This window comes from Aotus nancymaae, unplaced genomic scaffold, assembly GCF_030222135.1.
Source record: "Aotus nancymaae isolate 86718 unplaced genomic scaffold, 86718_ANA_hifiasm-v0.15.2.pri h1tg000057l, whole genome shotgun sequence".
NCBI classification, from domain to species: domain Eukaryota; kingdom Metazoa; phylum Chordata; class Mammalia; order Primates; family Aotidae; genus Aotus; species Aotus nancymaae.
Genome location: NW_026988471.1, coordinates 47,989,317 through 48,015,307, shown reverse-complemented (window position 1 = coordinate 48,015,307; position 25,991 = coordinate 47,989,317). Strand labels below are relative to the sequence as shown.

The following is a 25,991-nucleotide window of genomic DNA, read 5'->3' as shown; positions in this document are numbered from 1 at the left end:
GGGTAAATTTGATCCATCCACAGTAAGTGAGAATGTGCCCTTAAAGATTGTGATAACTGTTCTAAAAAGCAGGTTTAATAATTAATGCTCCTTAAATGGCATTGTTTAAAGAAGTATACTGCCGACTTGGGAAAATACATTGTTGACTATTGCCAGTGACTTATCTAGAGTTCCCTTGAAACAAATGGAAGAGGAAATAAAACCTTCTCAGGCTCACGGATTAGTGTCTGTGGGTCACAGAAGCGGCCACTGCTGTGACAATGCACATTATACTTGGGGTGATTCTTCTATTACTTCATCAGCAATCCATAAATGAATCTGGCCTTAGCTGTACTTTTGAAGAGGAGACTGTGCTCACTTGCAGCCGGGAGAAATGAATTATAAGATAACATGATAATGTGGCATTGGGGGAAACCAATGGTTTAGAGCTGAGTTGGTGGACAGGATAACAAGTGACTACCAAGATTAGTTTGAAGAACCTCTAAGCCTTCCTTGGGGAGCCCCTCTGGAAGAAAAAACTAGGAGAAAGATGGATTTTGAAAAAAATTTATTCATAAAACATTTTGTACCCATTTTAGGAGCAAAATAACGGGGCGGGGGCGGGGGGGGGGACTCCAGTAACATTTACCATTTATCTGATAAATGTGCCAGACACAGTGCTTGGAATTAGAGATACAAGGTAAATAAAACATGGCCACTTCTCTCAAAGCAGTTCACATCTATTGGGTGGCCATGTGTTGGTGAATGTTGTTGCCTAGGTTAGGAGGTTTGCATTTTAACAGCAGGATTTCAAAGTATGAATGGCCATTTCCAGGCTCATAATTTGTCTGTGTAAGAGGAAAGTTTTTGGCGCCTCAAACTGCTCCTTCTCTGTAACAAGCTACTGGTTAACCTAAAGCAACCGGGTTAACACACAAGCACATAGCAAAAGCCACTCCTCAGTCACAGGTTCTGTGGGAGGAAGAGATTGCTCCATGGAAACTGTAGCTTATTCCACTCTTTACAAACTAAATAGATAGATTTTTAGAGATGTTTTAGAAAGAAAAAAGACAAAATTAACATTTGTTAATTTAACATTTGTTAAAAATATCAGGAGAACGCAAATCATAAAATGAATTTCTGTGGCGTGAATAATTAGCTTCAACCACTAGTAAAGAAGAGGAAGTTTATCCTCTGGTTTCAGATTCTGTGGTCTTTCCCATTAACATGGTGAAGTTTCTTCCTCAGGGTCACCTGGGCAGAGGGCAGCCACTTATGAGTTCTACAGCAGAGAGAGCAATGGAGAATCACCCCATGCATGGCCTCATGAAAAATGATGATGGCTCATTCAGAGAATCAAAACACACTATTTCTGACTAAAGAGGTCAAGACAAAGTAAACTTCAGATTTAGGAAAAGCCACCTCTTTTCCCACCTCTCCCCATCATCATTCAGTTTATTGCCAAGTTATTAAAAGGTTTTAAATGGCTGGACACATAAAAAGTCAGAATTGAGTTCTACTTGAGGGCAAAGGGTCAGAGGAAAAGGAGGCTTCTGATGCCTTGATCAACCTCTGTATTTGGAAGAAGTGGACTCTGTTATTAAGAAAAGTTAACTGGTCACTGGAGCTAAGGGTGTTTTGTTCCCTTAACTGCAGAGGTTTGCTGTATTTGCAATGCAGTTTTCTCAAGAGTTCCCATGTCCAGAAAGCTAGTGAAAGAATAATAAAACAAATATGGCAGAAACTACTTCACCTATGGTCACCAATGATATCTACATGGTTAAAAGAGAATGGGCAGTTCTCTGTCCTCCTAATTTCCTTACACTATTGACCATTTCCCTCTGTTAAAGTTCTCCCCTCCCTTTGTTCAGACTCTTTTCTGATTCTCCTACAACTTCTCTGACCTCTCCTTCTCAGCATCTTTCACAAATTTCATGCTTCAGCCCATCATAGGGTGACATTCCCTCTTTCTCTTCTGTCCCTCCGTTAGTAAGGTTTGCATTTTGTTTTAATTTGGACTGATGTAACAGGCTTCTTCTTTGCCCCTCTGATTTTAATTTTGTCTACCATTCAGCCTCTATATAGATGCCAGAGAAATTTTCCAGAGTAAACCTCATCAATCTCTTCCTTACTTTAAAGCACTCCAAGGTACCCCATTGTCCATATAACACAGACTCCTTCGTCAGTCATAAAATAATTTTATGATCTGGCTCCTGTCTCACCTCTCCAAACTTAACTTTTACCACACCTCTCCTCATGATCAGGTCATGCACAATTATTTGCAGCTCCACAAGGTTGCATTACCATATTAGTCCATTTTCATACTGCTGATAAAGTCACACCCAAGATTGGGAAATTTACAAAAGAAAGAGGTTTTATTGGACTGGAGAGGCCTCACAATCATGGTGGGAGGCAAAGAGGAGCAAGTACCATCTTACTTGGGAGGTGGCAGGCAAAGAGAGAGCTTGTGCAGGGCAACTCCCATTTAAAACCATCAGATCTCTTGAGACCCATTCACTATCATGAGAATAGCATAGAAAAGATCCACCCAATAATTCAATCATCTCCCACCAGGTACCTCCCATAAGACATGGGAATTATGGGAGCTGCAAGATGAGATTTGGGTGGGGACATAAAGCCAAATCATATGATTCTTCCCCTGGCCCCTCCCAAATCTCATATCTTCACATTTCAAAACCAATCATACCTTCCCAGCAGTCCCCCAAAGTCACTAACTCAAAAGTCCACAGTCCAAAATCTCATTCATGAAAATGCAAGTTCCTTCCGCCTAGGAGCCTGTAAAAGCAAAAGCAAGTTAGTTACTTCCTAGATACTAAGGGCGTACAGGCATTAGGTAAATATAGCCAACCCCAATGAGAGAAATTGGCCAAAATGAAAGGGCTACAGGCCCCATGCAAGTCTGAAATCCAGCAGGCCAGTCAAATCTTAAAGCTCTAAAACGATCTCCTTTGACTCCATGTCTCACATTTAGGTCACACTGATGCAAAAGGAAGGTTCTCATAGTCTTGGGACACTCCACCCCTTTGTCTTTGCAGGGTACAGTCTTCCTCCCAGCTGCCTTCCTGGGCTGGCATTGAATGCCTGTGGCTTTTCCAGGGACACGGTGCAAGCTGTCTATGGATCTACCATTCTGGGGTCTGGAGGAAGGTGGCCCTCTTCTCACAGGTCCACTAGGTGGTGCCCCAGTAGGGACTCTATGGAGGCTACAACCCCACATTTCTTCTGAAATTTAAGTGGAAGTTTCCAAACCTCAATTCTTGACTTCTGTGCACTCACAGGCTTAACATCACATGGAAGCTGTCAAGGCTTGAGGCTTGCACCCTCTGAAGTCACAGCCTGAGCTGCATGTTGGTCCCTTTCAGTCATTTCTGGAGTGGCTGAGATGCAGGGTACCAAGTCCCTAGGCTGCACACAGCACAGGGACCCTGGGCCTGGCCCTCGAAACTACTTTTTCCTCTTAAACCTCTGGGCCTGTGATGGGAGGGGCTGCCATAAAGGTCTCTGACATGCCCTGGAGACATTTTCCCCATTGTCTTGGTGATTAATATTCAGTTCCTTCTTACTTATGCAAATTTTTGTGGCCACCTTGAATTTCTCCTCAGAAAATGGGATTTTCTTTTCTATCACATTGTCAGGCTACAAATTTTTGAAACATTTATGCTCTGTTTCCCTTTTAAAACTGAATGCCTTTAACAGTACCCAAGTCACCTCTTGAATGCTTTGCTGCTTAGAAATTTCTTCCGCCAGACACCCTAAATCATCTCTCCCAAGTTCATAGTTCCATAAATCTCTAGGGCAGGAGCAAAACGCCACCAGTCTCTTTGCTAAAACATAACAAGAGTCACCTTTTTTCCAGTTCCCAAAAAGTTCCTCATCTCCATCTGATGCCATCTCAGCCTAGACCTTATGGTTCATATCACTATCAGCATTTTTTCAAAGCCATTCAACAAGTCTCTAGGAAGTTCCAAATGTTCCCACATTTTCCTATCTTCTTCTGAGCCCTCCAAACTGTTGCAACCTCTGCCTGTTTCCCAGTTCCAAAGTTGCTTCCACATTTTCAGATATCTTTTTAGCATGCCCCACTCTACTGGAACCAATTTACTATATTAGCCCGTTTTCACACTGCTGATAAAGACACACCAAAGTCTGGGAAATTTACAAAAGAAAGAGGTTTAATTGGACTTACAGTTCCACATGGCTGAGGAGGCTTCACAATCATGGTGGAAGGCAAGGAGAAGCAAGTCACATCTTACATGGATGCCAGCAGGCAAAGAGAGAGCTTGTGCAGGGAAACTCCTATGTTTTTAAACCATCAGATCTCATGAGATCTATTCACTATCACAAGAACAGCATGGGAAAGACCCGCCTCCATAATTCAATCATCTCCTACCAGTCCCTTCCGCAATACATGGGAATTATGGGAGCTACAAGATGAGACTTGGGTGGTGACACAGAGCCTAACCATATCACATACCATCTCTCTGGAATGCCCTTACCAGCTTTGCCAGGCCTGCCTCACCTAGTCCTAGAAGCCTTCCCTGATCAGGCTCATGGCACCACCAAATATGGGTGAGATATTATTCCTTTCTGATCTTCCTTAATGCCCCCTAGCTGTCTTCATTATAATATCCTCTTGTAAGGGTTTGTATAGCATTCAGACAGAAAATTTGATTCACTATAAGTATTATGGGAATAAAGAATTTATTGTAGGAGTTAGCCCTTATGCAAATATGCGAGGAGCTGAGGAAAAGAAAATCTAGAAGGGAGAGTTGGATGGTCAAAAAAAAAAAATAGTCACCAGACAGGTGCTTTGAAGCAAAGGTGTGGATCAACCAGCAGGAACTTGAAATGAAATTGAAAAAGCCATCAAAGTGAGACCACCAAAGGAGAGCTCATGAAGGAGAGCTGTGAAAATTGTTTCTCCTGGAAAGAGTTGCCTATGCAGAGATGCACTTTTGGTGTGTCCCCAGCCAAGCACTCGGTGGTGGACCTGGGGTCACTGTTTGAAGACAAGCTGGAGGGAAAGAGGAGGAGCCCATTGGGCATTTCTGCATCTATCTATCACCATAGTCCATGGTAACAACCTTCTGAGAGTAATGATTTCTACTTCATTTCTGCAAGCAGATTTCAAGCAAGTTCTTCTTTCAAAAAACCAGTCAGAGAAATTATTGTCCTGGGAAATAAAATTTCCATCTTTGGCTAAGTTCACCTAACAGAATCCAGCACACCTTCACAGTCTGTACTCCAGACTGTGAAATAAGAAGATAGGGAGTATGTTATATCCATTTTAAATTATTCAGCATCAAGCACAGTGCCTAAGACATAGGGAGAACTCAATAGAGATCTGGACAATGAATGACGAGCACTAACATGGCAGATATGGCCTTTGTGTTTTCAATCATTCTCAAAGCATATGGTGGAAATGGTGCTATGCACTCTTGGGTACAAAATCTCTCATGTGTCAAGCAAGACTGGACTCTAGTGACTAAATGATTGTAAAACAATTCCACTGTGAAAATAAATTTAATTATATACATCAACATACTTGAAATTTCAAAAAGTAAGACAATGTTAAATAAAATCAAGTTTGCCTTTTTCCTTTAATGTTATCAACATCTTCAGTTTTATTGTGTTTCATTTTGACTTTAAGGTGGTCATTCATTTTTGGTTTTCTGTTTGTTGCTGCTATTGTTTTTAGGATGCTGACAGTAATGTATAATGAAAGACCATATTATGTCAACAAATTTATCCTGAGGTTAATTGTTCTTATCAGAAAATCAAAATGTTTGAAAGTACATCCGTTTTCTGTTTTAAGTCTACTTCAAGAATGCTCAAGTTTATACTCATCTGTCCTTACCTCCAAGAAATAAAAACAAGTCTCCATCAACAGAAAAAGAAAAGTAAATTCAGAGTTATTAAAAGTCCTCAGTTGGGTGTGGTGGCTCACACCTATAACCCTAGCACTTTGAGAGGCCAAGGTGGGAGAATTGTTTGAGGCCAAGAGTTCAATACCAGCCTGGGCAATACAGATAGACCTCAACTCTACTAAAAATTTAAAAACTAGCTGGGCATGGTGACACATGCCTGTAGTCCTGGCTACTCAGGAGGCTGAGGCAGGAGGATCACTTAAGCCTGGGAGGTGGAGGCTGCAGTGAGCTGTCATCACACCACTGCACTTCAGTCCCCCAGCCTGGGCAACAGAGTGAGATTCCATCTCCAAAAAACAAAAACAAAAACAAACTTCACATACAATTTTGTGACTTCATTCTTCATTTTAATTCTACTTATCCTGAATTTCAAAATTATAAATTATCTTTCTGATAAAAACCAAGAGAATACTTATGGATAATGGAATATTTTGGAAGAAAAGGGTCACTAAAGGTTTTATTTGGTCCTTACAAAGACTTTAGTATACATTTCTCTCTGTGTATCCTCTCCCTATCTTCCTTGTCAGCCAATATGTGTAGTAACATCATCAGAGTAACTTCTTTATTCAATACTGTGCTTCTGGTTTAATAAACTATTTTTTTAAAGCTTTGAAATTAAATTAGTATTTCTAGATTCTCAGTTGACTTTTATCATCAAAAATCTGTGTCTATAACTCTTAAAATAATTAACTCTTCCCTTCTGTTAGTTGCTCTGGGGTGGTTTTATCCCCACATTCTCAGAATGAAGGGGCTGGCATGATGCCAAAGGGAAACATGAAGCCGCAGAATAAAAATGGCTCATTTTTAATCTCTGCACATATCTCTCACTAAAAATATTTTGAGAAATTTGATAGTAAAATAAACATGACTATATTATAAAAGAGAATGTAAAATGTTCATACATTTATAATATAAAATAAGGGACACCAAAGAAATGTTGACCTTATTTGGGCTCTCTTTGGAAAACTCTTTCCTCATTAAAGGTAGTTTGATGAGAATTATTGATGACCCTCTCATCTCAGAGTAAGCATTATTTTCATCATTAGTAATGAAAAACACCTTGGTTTTAGATAAATGGAATTTGTTTTCATTCCCAGAGAGATTTAGGACTGGAAGTTACTATCTAAATTGACACTGTCAAGTTATTCCAAGAAGCATTTTTATGTCTCTTTTTATTACCAGACATAATAGAAGACAACGTGTCATTTGATCAATGATGCTGTCATAAACCAACACCCATGTGTCAGCCCAAAAAGAACAAATGACAAGGGGGTCAGGGATTGAAAAGAGGAGTCTTGTGTTAGAAGGCCACTGTCACACTGGAAGATGTTCCTGGATCATGTTGGTTTAAAACCACCTAGACTGAACTCTCTCCCTCCCTTCCTCCTCCCATCTTCCCATTCTTCCCTCCCCATGCCTCACCTCCTTTCTTTCTTTTGGAGCCCAGCTTGTCATTATGTGATTTTTTTCAGATTCTTGCCAGATTTTCTGTTTGGGTAAACATCAGTATTTGTGGTTGCAGTTCAATTTGTAAATTTTAAGCAGAAAAGATTTAAAAGGTCTTCAAAGATTAGAAATTATTTAAATCCTGTAAGTTAGAACAGTGCAAGTTCACTAACTCTGGCAGTAAGCAAGAGGTTTCCACATAACAGTGTCACCCTGACACAGTAAATCAGCGCTGCCTTGGCTTAGTAAGGGGTGGGTGAAGGTTGAAGACTGAGTTGCCCAAATTTGTGCCCTGATATCAGGCAGCAGATAATCACTCTTGCTGTTAATGGCGTTCACTTCCACTTGGCTGCTCGATGCCCTAAAGATGTTCTTGTTTGAATAATGTGGGTCTCATTTCCATGTTAACTATATCCTTTGATCCCATATTGGTAGAATGATTTAAGTCCTGGATGCCTGGGATAGTCCTGGCAGTAATTACTAACAGAGTCTCCTTTCACTCTCAAAATTGTTCTGGTTTACAAAATAAGTTAAATCATTTCTTTAGAAATCTCACTCTAAAAACTAGCATTAAAACTGAGCTATTTCCCATTATGTCAGAGCCACAGAAATAAAAATATAGAATTAAGGCAGGTAATTTAGCTACAGTGAGGTGGGAATGATTCAGCAGGACCATCTGGCAGAAACAAAAGAAGGACCAAGGTCTTTTTGGGTCACCAAGGCAACCAAGGGAGGGGTCTTCTCCCCAGAAAGGGTGGCTGTGCAGTCCTGCAGAAGTCAGTGTCAGTCTGCCAGTCAACCAGCCTCAGCCTGCTGCTTCCTGGTCTGGTCCCTAGGTCCCTCTCCCTGCTGCTCTGGCTTTCTAGGACAGAGCTGCCCCCAAGGAGTAGGGTGCTAGCTTGAAAACTGTAACACCTGCGTTGGAAGCTTATGCTTATCACTCACCAGCTGTGTGACCTAGGTAGGGCACATTCACTTCACCTCTCTAAGCCTCACCCTTTCTATCCACAAAATGAGAATAATCGGCTGGATTGTAAGGTTGGAATGAGGATCAGAGATTATATAAGTACAGTATTTAGCCTGATGTCCAGCACAAAATTAGCACAAAATAAGTAGAAGCTGTTTCATAGCCTAAATCTGAATTCCAAACAATTTAGGTATGTGACGCTCCATGTCTTATAAATGGGCTCCTCTTGTTATACTCCTTGCTCTCATAGTAAATCCCTTGAGGACAAAGTCTCCATTTTATACCTCAGTTTTGCCTGCAGCCCTTCAATACATTTCTGATCAATTAATCGGTTGCCTCCCAAGCTGAGTGAACACTCCCAGTCAGAGCTCACCAGCTCTCTTTCCCCTTCCCCAGCAGGAGCTAAGATTTCATACCACCAAGGTTGCCTGAGGTACCCACAGGGAAGGGGAGATTATGAAGAAAGGCAAAAGGCCCCGTGTGGAATCAAAATAAATTATTCTTTGAAAGCAGTGAAATTTCACTGCTTCTTTTTTTAACCATGTTCATAAATAATGGAAACGCAGCATTATTTTTCTTCATTCCAAAGTATAAAAATAGAAAACAGGCCTTGGATTTTCAGCTTGCAGTGCTGTGTTGCTGACAACTGACACTCCCGCTTTCATAAACAATGACCCTACCCTGAGATGCTGTTATGTCTTGAATATGTGTATATGCTGCATATATATACATATTTAAAATATTTTGTTTAACTAGGAGTTTGATTGAGAGGTTTAAGTAAGTGCAAGAACCAGATAAGCTAGAAAATTGCCAAATCTATTTATCTTCACTGCCAGCTCAGCTTAAAATCAGTGTTTCCTCAAGCACTACAGCATACATAGCTAGCTACTAAGTATAATGCTATACTTTAATTTGATTATATGCCTGTGAAGGAAAGAATGTTACATGATTCAGTCATGTTGTCACAGTTAAATGTTTGAGTTTTCCAAGGGAAGGGTCGGTATTCTGCAAGGTTCTTTGAACTGACTGCACCATGGACTATATCATAGTGAAGCCATGGACCTCTGTGACCCACACGTACACCTCCGGATGGCCTCCCAGAGCCAGAAAGTCTAAGGTAACAGAAAAACCACAAAAGGAGAAAAACAGCTAGCTCCTGCAGTGCCTGATTAACCGACCTTGTGACATTCTACCACCATTCCTGCCTCAACTGATAGGTCAACCTTGTGACATTGGATCCTGTAACACCCCTCCAGCTTGCAAAAAAACTGCCCTAAATTGTAACTTTCCATTACCTACCCCCAACCTATAAAACAAGCTCCTATCCCACCACCCTCTGCTGACTCTCTTTTGGGACTCAGCCTGCTTGCACCCAAGTGAATAAACAGCCTTGTTGCTTACACAAAGCCTGTTGAGGCGGTCTCTTCATTCAGAGCATGCTTAACAATTCTAGATGGATACATATCAACTCCCAGGACCCAACTTCTTTTGCAGGTATTGGGTATAGATTTATATTAATACTGGTCTTACTACAAGTATTTCTAAGAACACTTATTTGCCCTGAGATTTTTATAAAACTTTCCCTGGTCAAATCAGGGACTACTGCTTCCCTTCTTCCCACTGACTCCCGATGTCAAAACATAAGACTTCCATATTAGTGTACCCCAATTCTCAATCATGCCCCCCCTTCAATTTCTGCTTACTCTGAAATATAGAAATGTGGGAATAAGAACACTGACCTACAGATCATTTGCTACAGCTAAAATGTGATGCAGATTTACTCCATCTTATTGTTTTTTTTTTTGAGACGGAGTTTTGCTCCTGTTACCCAGGCTGGAGTGCAATGGCAAGATCTCGGCTCACTGCAGCCTCTGCCTCCTGGCTTCAAGCAATTCTCCTGCCTCAGCCTCCTGAGTAGCTGGGACTATAGCCGCATGCCACCATGCCCAGCTAATTTTGTATTTTTAGTAGAGACAGGGTTTCACCATGTTGACCAGGATGGGTTCGATCTCTTGACCTCATGATCCACCCACCTCGGCCTCCCAAAGTGCTAGGATTATAGGCCATCTTATTTTTTAAAGAGACCAAGGCTTCTGTCTCTCTGCAAGAAATTAAACTAATACAAGAATTTCAGAATCCACTTTGTTCAACCAAAAGCAGCACCAAATTCCCCAACAAGTATACAATTACATTTTCCCCCACCTCTGATTAGTTTTCACAGTAACATTTTTGTTATGTAAATTGGTCCATACACTTCACTTGTTATCCAAAGAGATCAAGGACAAGTCCAATAAGGTGAATCTTCACTCTGCCTGCAATAGGTCGGCCTTGACCTCCTCTAGTCCTGAGTGGGAGAATGGGTTCAAAAGGGGAAGTGCAGGTGAGTGGAGGTACGTGTTACCAATGGCAGAATTGTGGCGGCCAGCTCAGGCAGGGTCAGTGGTGTGGAGGTCCAAACATCCATAGGGCCAAAGTAGTCCACGCACCCCTTCACTACATAGGCAAACTGGAAAATTGCCATTGAAAAGGCCTACTTTTGCAGTGATGAGCAGTCTACTTTTCCCTGTCATGACAACAGCTGGGAGGAGAATAATATAATACATTCACACCAGGCTCTCTTACAGTACTTCCGCATGCTTCTCTTATTTTATCTTTGTGAGAGCCCTTTAAGTTAAGTGCTAACACCCCCGTTTTGGAAAGAAGAAACGCACTTCCAGATAACTGCAACGTCCTGAGATTCTACAATAAGGACAAAGCTATGACTGGAGCCGAGGTCTCCATCTCCAGCATACTGCTCCTTCCTTTGCTGGTTGCTGGCCACCTCCCAACACTCTGAGTAGTCTGTCAGGTGCCTCTCCTCAGCCTCTACTGCCAGTATCCAATGAACTTATCCTCCCCAGGTCTAGCACTCATCACCAGCACTCATCCTGAGCCCCCGAGTGCAGGGCCACCAGGTGCCATTGTGTAGGTCGTGCCCTGCTCAGCAAAGAGGGTTGATCAACATTATGGCTTACATGACTGTCCTGTCTCAGTAAGGAAAAGGTATGCCATGCCCCAAGAGGCCAGGTGTGGCTGGTTGTACTGCTAGTATGCTAGGCTCATATATGATAGCCTGCTACACTTACATAATCCCATCTAATTCCATCTATATGCTCTATCCTTAATTTGTATTATACAGAATAATATAATTTATATTATGTGGTATAATTTATATTATATGGCATAATATAAATTATGTGATAGAGCAATAAAATATCATGAAAGTTTAATGTGTAAAAGAACAAGTGTACTAAGAACTACAATGTTCTAATAATAATAATGTGAATTTAAGGAGGCTAACTTGAAAGATTTAGTGTTCAAAGATCATCGTGTTGTACTAAAAATTCACAAGCTATATCTTTATGGTCTCTCCATATTACAAGGAATTTTTATTCCTGCCATAAATCTCATAGTATACATTACTAAAGCCTATCATATTATAGTAAGCCTACATTAGATTCACAGAAATAATTGAAATTACAGGATAATAATGTGTTAAATAGAAAAGGAATTTGTTTTTTAAACTATAAAAACCTACCAAATAAGAATTTCTGAATGGCAAATAAATGTCTTTGGTCACTTCATAATGTCATAATTTTAAAAAGACCAACCTACATTATTTTCCCTCTTGGGATAGCAACATGCTTAGTTAGTAATTGAACAAATTTCTATAGGCTGAAAATGAGTCTTCGACATTATTGCTGTCAGTCTCTCTATTGGCTCGCCTAACTTCTACTTTGAAAAACAGTAATAAAGAAAGTAAAGATTGCCTAGCATGGACAATGATGTCCTCTAAGTGCTGGGGTGCCTGTGGTAAAGTGTTGGCAGAAGTGGCTGTCATTATGCCCACCTTTGTTTGCACACCACTTTATAATGTGACATTGTGTTTCTCTCCTCAAGAGGTGGTGTCAACAGAATCCAGTTGACTCCTTGAATCTGTTCTGGGCTTTGTGACTTGGTGGGACCAACAGACCACAGCAAAAGTTACGTGTAGTGTGGCAGTTCTGAGCCTCTTGGAATGCCACCAGATGAATACCACCAAGGCAGTCTGCTGGGGAATGTGAAGCACAGCTAAGATATCCCAGGCAAAGTCATCTTGGACCAGCTAGCTCCCAAATGACTCAATAGCTGATCACAGCCAAGTCTAAAACAGCTCAACTGAAAGCCCAGACCAAACTGCTAGCCTCCAGAATCACAAACGAAATGAATAGTGGTTGTTTTCAGACATGATGATTGTTGTTTGTTAAGTATCAAAATGCAACTGTTTCAATATACAAGGAAGGAAACAACATCGTCTTATATTCTTTAGATCAAGTTTCCTTTAGACAGAAAAGTCCTTGGACAAATTTTTCTACCTCAACTCATTCTACTCTCCTACCTGTAGAAGATTGTTCTTTGTATAGTAACTTTCATCACTGTTAGGATGGCTTTCTTTCCAGCCAAATTGATACACAAGTGCTTTCCCATTGACCCCAGAGACCTTAGCTTCTCATGACTACCATGAAAAGAAAAACTGACCAGGAAATTAATTTCACAGATTTGTTTATAAACCATTTCAATTATCTAACCTGTGACAAATTTTCCCTGATTAAGAATTATATACAGTTTTATGAAACCATGAAAGCCTTAGGAATAAAATCTGCCTGAAAGATCTATTTAGTCTTCCAGCCCTGTGGTGTAAAAACGTGCTACTGCCTCAGTGTTGAGATTTGAGATCTTTGAGATGTAAGAAACTTTAAGTTATAAAATCATGAAGCTAAAATGGACCTTGACTTTTTAGTACAATTCCTAACAGATAGATTCCTAAGATGTCAACATTACCATCATAATCATCACCACCTGTTGTTTGCATAGTTCTTAATCCCTGTGGAAGTCTGAGCAACCTGAAGGTGGTACCAAATGCAAGGTGTCATCTGAGATAAGGAAGAACTAGGAAATACCCTCAAAAAAAAATTTCTTCATAAAGTAGAAAAATTGTGAGGACACGCAAAGAGTGCCAGTGATAAGTTTAAAAGAATGAAGGTGGTCAGGTGGGAGATTTACAGAGGTAGAAAAAAGATCTGTATTCCACATAACTTTTAAGGGTTGAACATTTAGTAATAAGGCATTTAATTCCAGTTTATCACCACTAATCTCCTACTAAGATGTTAAAGCCTCGGTTTTCTTTGCCTTCTGCACTTAATACTGCAGCCAAACAGCTATGCCCAGTTCTCTAATTCTAGTATGAATAGTCTTTCTCCTCATTCTGGAAAAAGAATGCAACTCCAGATAGCTGCTTCTGAGAGCAGGCCATATATATTCACACTCTAAAACACTTTGTCTGTATGAGCGCTCATAAAGCGCATACCACTTAGCTGGAGTTAAACAACCCAGAACAACACTGTAAGTTCTAGCCCCTGAGGTAAAGCAACTGACGTTGGAGGTTATTCTAGAATGAAAATTCAGATAAAGTGCAGCACATTTAAAATTACATCAGATAAGGAATGGAGATTGCCTCAACAAGTAAAAAAGATGATTCAATAAAAAAGATGATTCAAGAAGTACAAAATAGCTGGCGATGTGCTGGAACCAGCTCCTACCAGCTCACAAGAGCAGATTGCTAAATGTTTGGGAATTTTGCAGCCTGGCTGACATCACGTGGGTAGCTTGATATAAGCTGTGGAGGGAGAAGTTACACCATGGAAATTAACAAGTGCTACAAATGAGTTTTTTTCTGGAGAGCTGGTTGTTGAACATTTACTAACATATCTGTGAAGTTAGCTGTCTCCAGTTATTTGCGGGCTTTTTTTGGAATGAGATTATATTTGGTTATAAGGAATGCTTATAAGGCTTCTCAAGGCTTTGCAATATAGTATCTGCAAAGGCAAATGAAAATAAACTCCCAGGAACTCCAGTGACATGCTTCAAAGTGGCAAGGAATCTAAGCAAATATTGAATGTATAAAATAATGAGTGTATATAATAATGGCAAAACTAAGATCGCGGATAACAATAAATGCATGTTACCTAACCAGTGAGTAGCCTTAAAAATGTAAAGTTCATGTATTTATTAGAAGGAGAGCCAGAATACTGAAAAAATTAAACTTCATCAAGTAAAAGGGCTAAGTGTACAGTAAAAGCATGAATAAAAGTCAAAGATAAAAAGTCAGAGAGTAACCATAAACATTTGTAAAGAAAGTTCTAAAACTCGCAAAACAGTAAATGGAACAAAATGAAACAGGAAAACGAAACAGAAAGCAATTTAAAAACAGCACACATACCAAAACACACACACACACACACACACACACACATAAACTCAATGAATAAAGCAAAAAGCATAAAAGGAAAAAAAAGCATGTAAAACTAGAACAAACAGCATGTTGCATGGTAGAAAATAAGCATTTATATAGATCAATATTATATATAGTTCAATAAAATGTAAATGACTAAACCTACCTGTAAAAGAATGAGACTGTAGAAATGGATTAAACCACAAAATTCAGTTAAGTGATTATGAAAGTCACACCTAGAACATAAAGACACAGAAAGGTTGAAAGTACAAAGGTGGAAAAAGCTGGTATATTTATATTTAATATCAGATAACAAAGACTTTAAGGTAAGACTGGATAAAGAAAATGTGGCACATATACACCATGGAATACTATGCAGCCATAAAAAGGATGAGTTTATGTCCTTTGCAGGGACATGGATGAAGCTGGAAACCATCATTCTCAGCAAACTAACACAAGAAAAGAAAACCAAACACTGCATGTTCTCACTCATAAGTGGGAGCTGAATAATGAGAACACATGGACATAGGGAGGGGAACATCACACACCAGGGCCTGTCAGGGGGTTGAGGGCTAGGAGAGGGATAGCATTAGGAGAAATACCTAATGCAGATCTACGGGGTGATGGCTGCAGCAAACCACCATGGCACATGTATAACTGTATAACAATTCTACCCATTCTGCACATATACCCCAGGACTTAAAGTATAATTAAAAAAAAGAAAAACCGACAGGACTATACAGATTTGTATCATCCTGATCATGTAAAATTTCAATAGAAATATCTCAATTAGTTTAAGTAAAACTTAAAATGTTAGTAAATATAAAGATTTTAGGAAAATAATAAGCTGAATTTATGGGGCAAAAATAGAACCTGGATACAAGTAAACAGAGAATTTGTTGATTCTTCTCAAACTCACATTAAGTATTTGTAAAAATTAACTCGTGTACTAAGCCATAAAGCACATCTCAACATGTTTAGAGGAAAAATAGAATCAATACAGACCACATTCTCCAATCATTATGCAATTAAGTTGGAGGTCAGTAACAAAAAAGATAAATTTAAATATTTCTGAAGTTTGTAAATTTCAAAAACACACCTCTCAATTATCTATGTGCCAAAGAAGAAATCCTAATGGGAAATTGAGAAATACTTAAAAATAAGTTGTAATGAAAGATCTACCTATCAATACTTGTAGAAGAGGGCCAAGGCAGAAATTACAGAAAAATTTACAGCTTCAATATGTTATTAGAAAGGAAGAAAGGCTGAAAACTAATGATCTGACATATAAGTAAAAGGTTTTAGAAAGGAACAAACAAATAGAGGAAAAATAAAAGCAAAAATCATGGAAACAAAGCATAAAGATAGAATTGGATCAGCAAAGGGTTAAGGCAAAAGTTAGTTCTTTGAAAGAACAAGTATAATAAAGAGAATTCTGGTAAGGTTGATTCATAAAATGATATTAGACAGAAATAAACAATACTAGAAATTGTTTAGAATAGATTTAAAAAGGGAATACTAAAAACCTTTGTGACAATGATTTTTAAAACTTAAGTAAAATGAAAAATTCCTAAAAAAACATAACAATAAATTTAAGAAGAAAATTTACTTAAAATAGTAGGTAGCAAAAGACTACTTAAAGAGTCATAGACTTTGTATAAAATCTAAAAACAAGCAAGAAATTAGATAACTTATTCTTTGGAGATACATACATTGGTGACAAGATTAATTTTACAAAACAAAAGAAATAATAAACACAAAATTCAGATTAATGGTCACCTTGGGCATAGGAACATAAGAAGGTAATAAAGGAAAATCTACCAAGTAGATGCAACAGCACTGGCTATGTCCTTTATTCTCTAGCCCACAACTGTTTGTTGCATTATTATGCTTAATAAATTACATTTATGTTATCTGTAAGTTGTGAATATGACATAGCTTTTAAAATAAAAATTTCAATTTTAAAAAGATTTGTGCTTATTATATAAAGACTAATTACAGAGCTCTCCAAAAGCTAGGTGGGGGCTTTTGGGGCAGAGGAATTGGGTAAAATGTTTAATTGGTAGTGAGTTTCTTGTCACTGGAATTATTCAAGTACAGAGGAGAAAACCCTTTTAAATTAATATGAATACTTAAAGTAAACTTAAGTATTAGTTGGTTGATTGAATTAACTTCCATCTACATCTGAAATACTATAATTTCTTGGTTCAGTTGTTAAGCAAACTAATTTAACTGTTCACGTTAGCCAATTTGTTAAAAATATGAAGTCCAGATAGATACTGCCTTTGTCTGCCAATTCCAGAATTAGAATAAATCAGTTGCTCCCAGAAAAAACTAGGGATCAACTTTACCCAGCAAATCACTTGCTTCTGTTTTTTTCTTAATAATTTAATCATTCGTTACATGTTTTTCCTTGGTAAGGCAGAGGAGAGGAAAGGAGGGGTGGGATAGGTATATATTTTTAGCATTTTCATGAAGCTCAGTTTTATGCAACTAATTATCTAAAGATAGTATTGAAGCTAATTTTAGCAGGTAATAAGTTTAGGCAGGATCTTAGAGAATATTCTGCCTTTTAATCTTCATAGGTTCTAGAACTGAAAGTAGAAAGTCACTTTTCTGAAAGCGTTGCCAAACATTCCTCGGATCCTTCACTATCAAGGAGGGGAATGCCAACAAAAGTGCTGGGCTGTCACCTCAGGGAACATTTAAAACTAAGTTAAAAGCATAGATTAAATAAATTCATTTATGCCAACTGCCAAAAGGCAAGGGCAATCTTCAGAGTCTGGAAATGACAGAAGGCAGGCAAGATATGCATGAGGGGGTGGATATTCTGGCATTTACTAAATCCCCGCTGGAAACATAGCCGATTTCTTAGATCACTCAGTTCAGTCAATTATCCCTGCAGATAACCCTATCAGATGTACCTCCCACCTACAGAAATCTGCCTAGGGTTTGCTAACCCACCTGCCTGTTTCTGAATAGTGCCATTTTTGGTTATTAATTACAGCACAAAAAAAAAAAGAGGATCACTGAATACAACCCAGAAGGGCTAGTTTTCTCTCAGGTGGTCTGACGAAACTCATGCTGAAGACTGAAAATAGCCCCAGCCCTTCACTTATTATTAGCCCTCTTAGTGATGTGTCATATGGCGGGTTGTGTCTTCTTTGGAGAAAGTCAATCATGTCACTCTGTTGAGAAGAGAATGGTGAACAGCAAGGAGACTTTTGCAATGAAATATTGCAGACTATTCCAGGCATGCATAACGGTTCTATTTGCTGTGTTCCTTAGGTCAGGGTGTAAGAAACCCATTCTTGAAGGAAAATGCAGTAGTTTATCTTGCCCCAGAAATCACTGCTGGTACACAGGGATTTGGCTATTCAGCTGGAAGTAACCAAAAAAAAAAAAAAAAAAAAAAAACAATCCCTTATTGGGTCACATGACCCTACCAGTTCTCAAGTCAGATCTCTTTTCATAAGGGCACTGTGTGGAGCTTCTGAGATCTGTGGAGGTTTTCTCTGCAAATACAGGAAGAAAGCAGGTGAATGAATGCATAATGATGGCCCTGCTTCTGGCCTCTTTGCTGGCATTCCTGAGCTTGGGATCAGGATGTCATCATCGGATCTGTCACTGCTCTAACAGGGTTTTTCTCTGCCAAGAAAGCAAGGTGACAGAGATTCCTTCTGACCTCCCGAGGAATGCAGTTGAGCTGTGAGTATCAGAGGGAGTGGGAACAACTGCATGGCTGGCATTTGTGCATTGGGTACTATTATTATTTTTACATTAGGCTAATATCTGTCAGGCTGAAACATTTCTTCCCCTTGACCGAAGTCCTGAATAAAACAACAGACTCCCCAGCCCAACCCTTCTGCCTGTGGCTTTCCAAAAATCTTAGATGAGAGTTTGTCAGGGAACAGCAGTGTAAAAACCTGAATCCAAAGGCAAAGGGAAAAGTTTTTAGTCTTTTCACTGCATTTGCTCTTTGGTTTCATACTCTCTTTAGTGGAACCAGAAAAGGAAAATGATGGCAAAGTAGAAACTTAGGAGACCTAGAATTGGAGGCAGAAAGGTGGCTTTGCTGTAAGCAGAATACACAAGGTATGTCGCCTCAGGACACTGAATCTAAAAGGCCAGAGTCTTTGCAGCTTTGAAGATACCAGCAAATAATTCCTGAACTTAGATTCTACTTTTGGTGGTAAAAAGGAGGTGGTGGAGAGGAGAAAGTGTGTGAAGAAAGAAAGATAGGAAAGAAGCAGAGAGATGGAGAAATACAGGATAATCTTTTACACAGCTGGAAAAAATGTGATTAATAATTTAGAAACTTACTTAACTATTTTAACAGGAAGTAGACTTCTAGAGTTGGACAGGAATTTAGACACGATTTCACTCTATCTCTTTCTTTTGTAAATTAGAAAGCTGGTGTCTGAAGAGTAAAGAGGACTTTCCGAACTCTCATGATGAATTAAGATGGAGCCAAAACTGGAAATCAGGCCTTTTGACTCACAGTCTACTATTTTGTTTTATTTTCTCAATCCCTTGTGTCCTACTCCATTAGAGCAAAAGTGAGGCAAATCGTCCAGTTACTGCTTCCTCTGAGAACTGGCAAGTTGGGACTCAGGGACTTTAGATACCCTCTTTGTTTTTATTCCAAGGATTTTAAACAGAAGCCTGTTTCAATCTTTGTCACTTAAACCTATGGACGATTTGTATTTAATTGAAGAAGATGGTAATTTCTTCAGTTCACCAATTACCATGTTTACACTAAAACATGTTAGTGTTGCATTTCAGATTTTCACCCAGGGACAATGAGTTGCAGAATTACAGACCTGGTTGACTCTGCTTGCCACTTTTCCCCTTAACATCTCAAGTCTTCAGTTCGTATCCAGAGGCAGCTACAGAGGCAGGGCAGATAGCTGGCCAGTTCTGTGTTTTGGCTACACTGTCTCAGATTAGACAGTTACTCCTGATTATGCTGAAGAATGTGCCCATGTACAAAAACAGTCTGGTTTATTAGATAAATATAAGCACTGGAGAAGGCCAATGTACCTGAGCTCCTAAAAGTCATTTGCTCCTAAGTGACTCTGAATGATTACTTAACCCCTTCTGAGCCTCAAGTTCCTCATTTCTGAAGCCATTTTAATGCAACCTGCTTGGCTAAATTGTTGTGAACACTAAAAGATATAGATGCCCCCCCCCCCCCCCGCACCAAAATTTCCACCTCTCTGGGACATACTCCACTTCTTCCAATGTTTCTATGTGGGCCAATCAGTGCCATCCAGTTGATAAAGCAAATAGCCTCAAACAAGTTTTAATTTTAGGGTGATTCCACACTAGCCTGTCTGCTTTCTGAAATGTCATTACCAGAAGAGAAATTTTCTTTTTTTATTCTGCAAAGAAAATATAGGGGAAAAAAAAGAGGAAGAGATGGAGGGAGAAAGGAAAAGAGAAAGAAAAGAAAGAGAAGAAAGAAAATTCACCCCTATACCTTAAACCTTCAGGAAGTATATTTGTATGAATTACTATGAGAGGAGCAGGATAATGAATTTTTGAAAAAAGATAATACTAAGATATAAATGACTAAAACATATCTCTGGCCAAGAGCATTTTGCAACTAAGGAAAGAAAGCATGAGGTATTGAGATAGTATGGAAACAGATTGTGGGAAAGAGCATGATGGACAGAGCACCAGAAACAAATTTCACAATCTTGACAAAGGCTAGCTCTGGGTCAATTCCCTTACTTCAGTGTATGTAACAGAAGACAAAGTTGCATAAAACTAAGAAAGGGAAAGAAAGCGTTTGGCAGTTGGTACCATTTTCTCCCACCTATAGAAGTAGTATAGTTAAGAGCTTTAGAAGCTCTCCCAGATACCCAATTTCCTCAAGATTCTCTCCTCTCCACACTCATTGGTAGGGCTTGAGTTGGACCATCCTAGAGTTTGGCTTTGTAATCTTCTTGGAAAGGTGTACTAAGAAGAGAAATTTTTCTTTGTCTATTAAATTTTTAAAAAGGAAAATTTTTTGAGGTCAGTGTGTTAATCACTGAAGAGCAGATAAAATGTCAAGTGAATTAGAACTTGGACATACCGTTAGAATGAAAGCACAATTGCCTTTATTTCTGCTTCCTTAAAAAGACCGAATCAAGGTTATCTAAGACACTGGCAGAAGAAAGATGAAATGGCCTGCTCAACTAAGTATCTCTAATTCACCTTATAGACTTCCAGGTTTGGGTATCGACTTTAATGATGATTGCATAAATGTAGGTAGATGGATTATTGGACTTCATTGACCACAACTGCTTAATCCATCAATGTGTCACAGCTTCACTGTCACTCAGGCTCACCTGGTGGAAAACCAATCCTACATTTTACTATGTACATTTTTATCCTATCGTTCCATTCACCTTGCAGCAGTTTCATTTCATTTGATATATCTGCTAGATGTCACAAACATTGGTAATTTCCTATGATCTGCACATGCTGATCTTAATGCTAAAAGAATAGAAGCACCATCAACAGGAAGGTAGATTTCATTTACTAGGGAGCTCCTACTATTTGCTTTATGCACTGTGTTTTGCATATACTACTTCATTAAAACTTCACAAAAAACTGCAATTTTGGTATTATTGCTCTGTTTTTCAAATAAGACAAACCAAAGCACAAACAGGGTGAGTAACTTGGGCAGTTATCCCTGCAGCTCCTGGATAGCAGAGCTGGGATCCAAACTTGAGTCTTTTATATCTCCTCTGCATGCCATATGACATGAACATCATTTGACTCTGTACCTTTCTTATTCTAGGGAAAAATAAAGTAGTCCTTTACTTTTTTTTCCTTTTTTTTTTTTTGAGACAGAGTTTCCACTCTTGTTACCCAGGCTGGAGTGCAATGGCGCGATCTCGGCTCACCACAACCTCCGCCTCCTGGGTTCAAGCAATTCTCCCACCTCAGCCTCCCGAGTAGCTGGGATTACAGGCATGCGCCACCATCCCCAGCTAATTTTTGTTATTTTTAGTAGAGACAGGGTTTCACCATGTTGACCAGGATGGTCTCGATCTCTTGAGCTCGTGATCCACCCGCCTCGGCCTCCCAAAGTGCTGGGATTATAGGCATGAGCCACCACGCCCTGCCTAGTCCTTTATTTTTTAAACCAGAAATCAGCTTTATGGGCTATACAATCTCTTGCAACTATTCACCTCTATCACAGTAACGGAAAAGCAGCCATAAACAACATGTAAATTAATGAACATAGACTTGTTCCAAGAAAACTTTATGAACACAGAATTTGAATTTCATATAACTGTCATGTCACAAAGAAAGCATTATTTTTATTTTTTCAACCATGTAAAACTCTGAGAAAGATTTTTAGCTCATTGGCCGTAAAAAACATGGGCAAGCCAAATTTGGCCCTAGACTATATATTGCCCGCTTCTGATTTAGACTACAGCTGAGAGATTGGGTAAATATTACTGGTTTGAGTGGGATTTAGGCAGCCTAAGGCCACAGGCACCATGGAGAAACTACTAATCTAGGTGAGCAGGGTCACTCATGGGCAGCCTTAAAATGGTTTTGATGAGTCAGAGATGGTAGAGCACAGTGTCTAAAATTTGAGATACTGAGTTTAAACCCAGGATTTGCCATTAAATTTTAACCCTGTTATCTGGACCCTTGGCTGTGTAATGGAAATTACCATATATGCCTACCTGGCAGAGTTGCTATGAGTATTCCATGAGACAATACAGGTAAAACCCTTGGTACAATATCTCTCATGTTGTTGTTATTGTTGATGAGGATAATGTTGCTCTCAACTGTAGAATATCAGGCAAAAATTGCCTACCACAGAGGGCTTTCATGAGGATCAAGTCAGTCAAGAGGTATGAGACTGATTTGGAAAATTGATATAAAGATCTTTGTAACTCTGAGGTAGTTTGCAACCTCCGATTTGTTTAAGAATAATCTCCCCCCAGTGTATGAAGCACTTAATTTCCATGGACTTACTTTTCTGGATAAGAGAATGTGTCCCTTAACGCTGTCGATATTTGCCAAGAACTCAGGGAGCAGGTTCATTCTAACCATAGTCAAAGGAATTGTGGTTTCTGACTTATCCTAGAAACTCAGCTTTACCTAGAGGTTGTCAGTGAATCTAGAAAAGTGCCTTTGATCTTATTTTATTCTTCCTGGAGTTAGAATTCCTAAAGAGAATGCAAACACCCATTCTACATCTGAAATTTGAAGTCTAAGCAACAGTATGGATGCAATGATCTTTTTCTTCAGCAGGTTCAGATGATTATAATACTGAAGAAGAAAAGGGTCTATTGATGGTCATTCTTGTCTTAGGGAAACCTGTCCTGAGATTATATTATAGACTACCTGTGTTAAACCCTGTCCTCATAGCAAGTTCCCATATCTCGTTGCAATCTCACTTCACTAGCATTTACTTCTAATTATCTTTTCCCCCCTTTACTTTCTTTTTTGCCTTATATTCCTTGTTTTCTTGTCCTGGTTTAGATCTCCATATTCCATAACCATACATTATTTAGTTATGAATTTTAAAGAATGTCTAGGTGAGGCTTTGATAGGTCCTTAGTTCTGAGGACTGTATCAGTTGTGTACAAAAAGGGTAGCCTTTGCTGTACTGAGGCGTTCTGTGATGTCCAACAGTGAAACAGATTTTTTGATGTTTATAAACATGCTTAACTGCACCATTTTCTAAGAGCATTCTGAGGGCTAACATTCTACAGAGCACTTTGGGAAAGGGTAGTCTATCCAACCCCAGGCACCAGGATAAATTCCTTCTAAAGTCTGAACCACAACCCAGACCTTTTGACTCTCCAATTCAGTTCTCAATATCACAGCTAGAAAAGGACCCTTGGGTGGGTTTTTATTGCTTTGTGCCTGAGAAGTAAGTATTTTAAAATGTGCTGTGTTCTCATGAAGGAGATGGTTCTGAAGTATAGACTATTGGTAACCCTGAGGTAACCAGGTATTACCTGTTCTGAGGTGAAGAAAGAAAAGATCAAACAATGGATTACAAAACTATGAAAACTACTCCTAACTTCCTCATTTTTGAATGTCAACAGTTTACTTCTCATCATATAGGTTTCAAACTTTTCCGATCATCCACCTAATCAGTTTACAAACTCCTTTCGTATTTCTACTACTGATAATAATATTCTTTTTTAAAAAAATTGCCATCATCCTTGCTTGGGCCTTGACAATCTAAATTCTGGATTATATAATTACTTTCTAATTCATCTCTTTCCTATCAATCCCTCTTTCCTCCAAACTAGCCTGCACACCATCATTCTATTTTCTCCATAAAATACCACATCCACCATGTTGTGATTTCCCAGTTCAAAATCATTCAACAGCTCATCTTTCTGACTTTATTCTCCAACAGGAGCCTACTCCACAAGCTGATATGGCCTTGTTCTCAAGAAGAGTTGGTGCATTTCCACTTCTCTGTGTCTTTATGTAATGCCTCTTGTTTGTACTATTCTCAGTTTATTCTTTGTATCTTGAAATCCAACCTACTTATTATCATCATGCTCAAAGGTTGCCTCTTTCATGAAGTCTTCCCTTCCCACTCTGTCTTTATTTAAACTTGCTTTCATTCAAACACTGGTGCAGTTCATTTCACACTTAATCAATCTTGCCTTGCATTTAATTTTTCAGATCTGTCTTATTTCCTCAATTGCAGTGAAAATTTCCTTTGTACTCCTTAGTGTGTCTGGTTCAATACAATGTGTGTTCTGGACCTTCAATTACATGTAGAACAAATGGTTCAATAAATCAGGAGGTATTACATCTGTTTATTTGCTCTGCTCCTCAGTATTGAATAAAAGATTCTCATAAAAGATGATTATTGCTTTCTCCTGCAGTGAACTAGTATAGGATTTGATAGCTTTATTATTTTCCTTGTTTTTTTTATGTTTTTGTTTTAAGAAAATGCTTGTGTGTGATTCCAGAATCCATTAATTTATACAGAAAGAAAGATACATTGACTAGAAACAAGGTCTACTAAGTTAAAAGTTGAATATTCTATACTCCAGGCACATCACTCAATTTTTTTGACTTACGTAGTAATACTTGCCTCTCTATACCTAACAAAACTATTGAAAAGAGGAAAGTGATTTTGCCCAAACAAAATCACTTTAAACCAGACAGAAATGTTCAAAAAAAATCATTTTTGCCAATTAAGGTCAGATTCTAGACCCTGAGTTTTAAGTTTTCTATATTCCTTGGATGTACTTTGATTGCTGTAGTTCTGTGTGATTATCAAAACCAAACACCCCACTGTGCAAATTGCCCTGGGTGCCCATGTTTGGAGTCTCCTATAGCCTTGTTTAGATACTTCTTTGAAAGAAACAAACATCACTGTGTTCACACTAATATATACATAATCCTTTCTCTCGACATAAAATCCTGCACCTACTTTTGTGAAAAATGATATATCTATGTCCAACATTTGGAATTTAATTGGGCTGGGGGAAAGGGAGGTTTATATCCCCTGCAGAAGAATCAGAAAAACGACTAAAGGAATAGCTAGAGAATGCAGTACCTGGAAAGAGAAACAGTGGAAATTACATTGCAGGGAAAGAATCTTTTAAAGTAGAAGATGAACTTTATCCTGAGAATTGGCTAAGAGCTATAATTTACGGAGTCATTATTAGCAATTGAAGAATAGGGGTTTGATAGCACAGAAGTGTACTTGCTTGGTGATGATAAAACCCCCTTGTTTACCTAAAGGTGCATGCTATCCTTCCTCATCTGAGTCCTCTACTAAAGAAGCCTATGCTTCAAAAGTAGGACATCTTGGCAGCAAATGGGAAATTCATTTAACTTTTGATTATCCTTCTCCAAAGCCACTAATTGGGTTATCTAGTCACTGTGGTTGATTGGACTATACTTTTTTTTAGGCTCTTAGATTTAGACTCTTCAATTTAGCTTTATTTAGACTAGATTCTAACTTATATAGCCCACAAGGTCAGCTAGAAAAGAGAGTAATTATTTTTAATTGCCGAGGACCTGATTATAATGAGATATAGATGTTTGTTCTTAATCTGACCTCTCACTGAAGTATGTCAGAGCATGTCTTGTATCTCTGACCTGAACATGCCATTACCTTGTTCGTTGGTATGAAATAGGCTAGCTGATCTGAAAATCTTCAAAGGATATGCAAAATAATATTTGAATAAAGCAGCCAAACCTGTGCTATACACTTGAATTCAATTACATTTTTAGCCTTCAGAGTGACATGAGTCCACTTTCTTTCATATCTTCTCTCAGACATTTTTCAGCAAGAGCCAACATAGTTATCACAGAGTCCTGTGTCAGAAACCATGAAGAA

The 25,991-nt window shown here is 38.8% G+C and overlaps 2 protein-coding genes across 9 annotated transcripts in view; one reads left to right on the top strand and one right to left on the bottom strand.

The window, feature by feature from the left end:
- The window catches only part of LOC105726151 (uncharacterized), a 532,480-nt gene that overhangs the window by 183,289 nt on the left and 323,200 nt on the right, over positions 1-25,991 (bottom strand). The window lies entirely within an intron of this gene.
- The window catches only part of FSHR (follicle stimulating hormone receptor), a 194,234-nt gene continuing 186,352 nt past the window's right edge, over positions 18,110-25,991 (top strand). Inside the window, exon 1 of one of the 3 annotated variants that reach the window (XM_012465479.3) lies at positions 18,110-18,358. In XM_012465479.3, the coding sequence (XP_012320902.2) occupies positions 18,204-18,358 (155 nt within the window). In that variant the 5' untranslated portion in view covers positions 18,110-18,203. The remainder of the gene's footprint in view (positions 18,359-25,991) is intronic. The other 2 variants (XM_012465480.3, XM_064364068.1) reach the window with 2 other exon arrangements.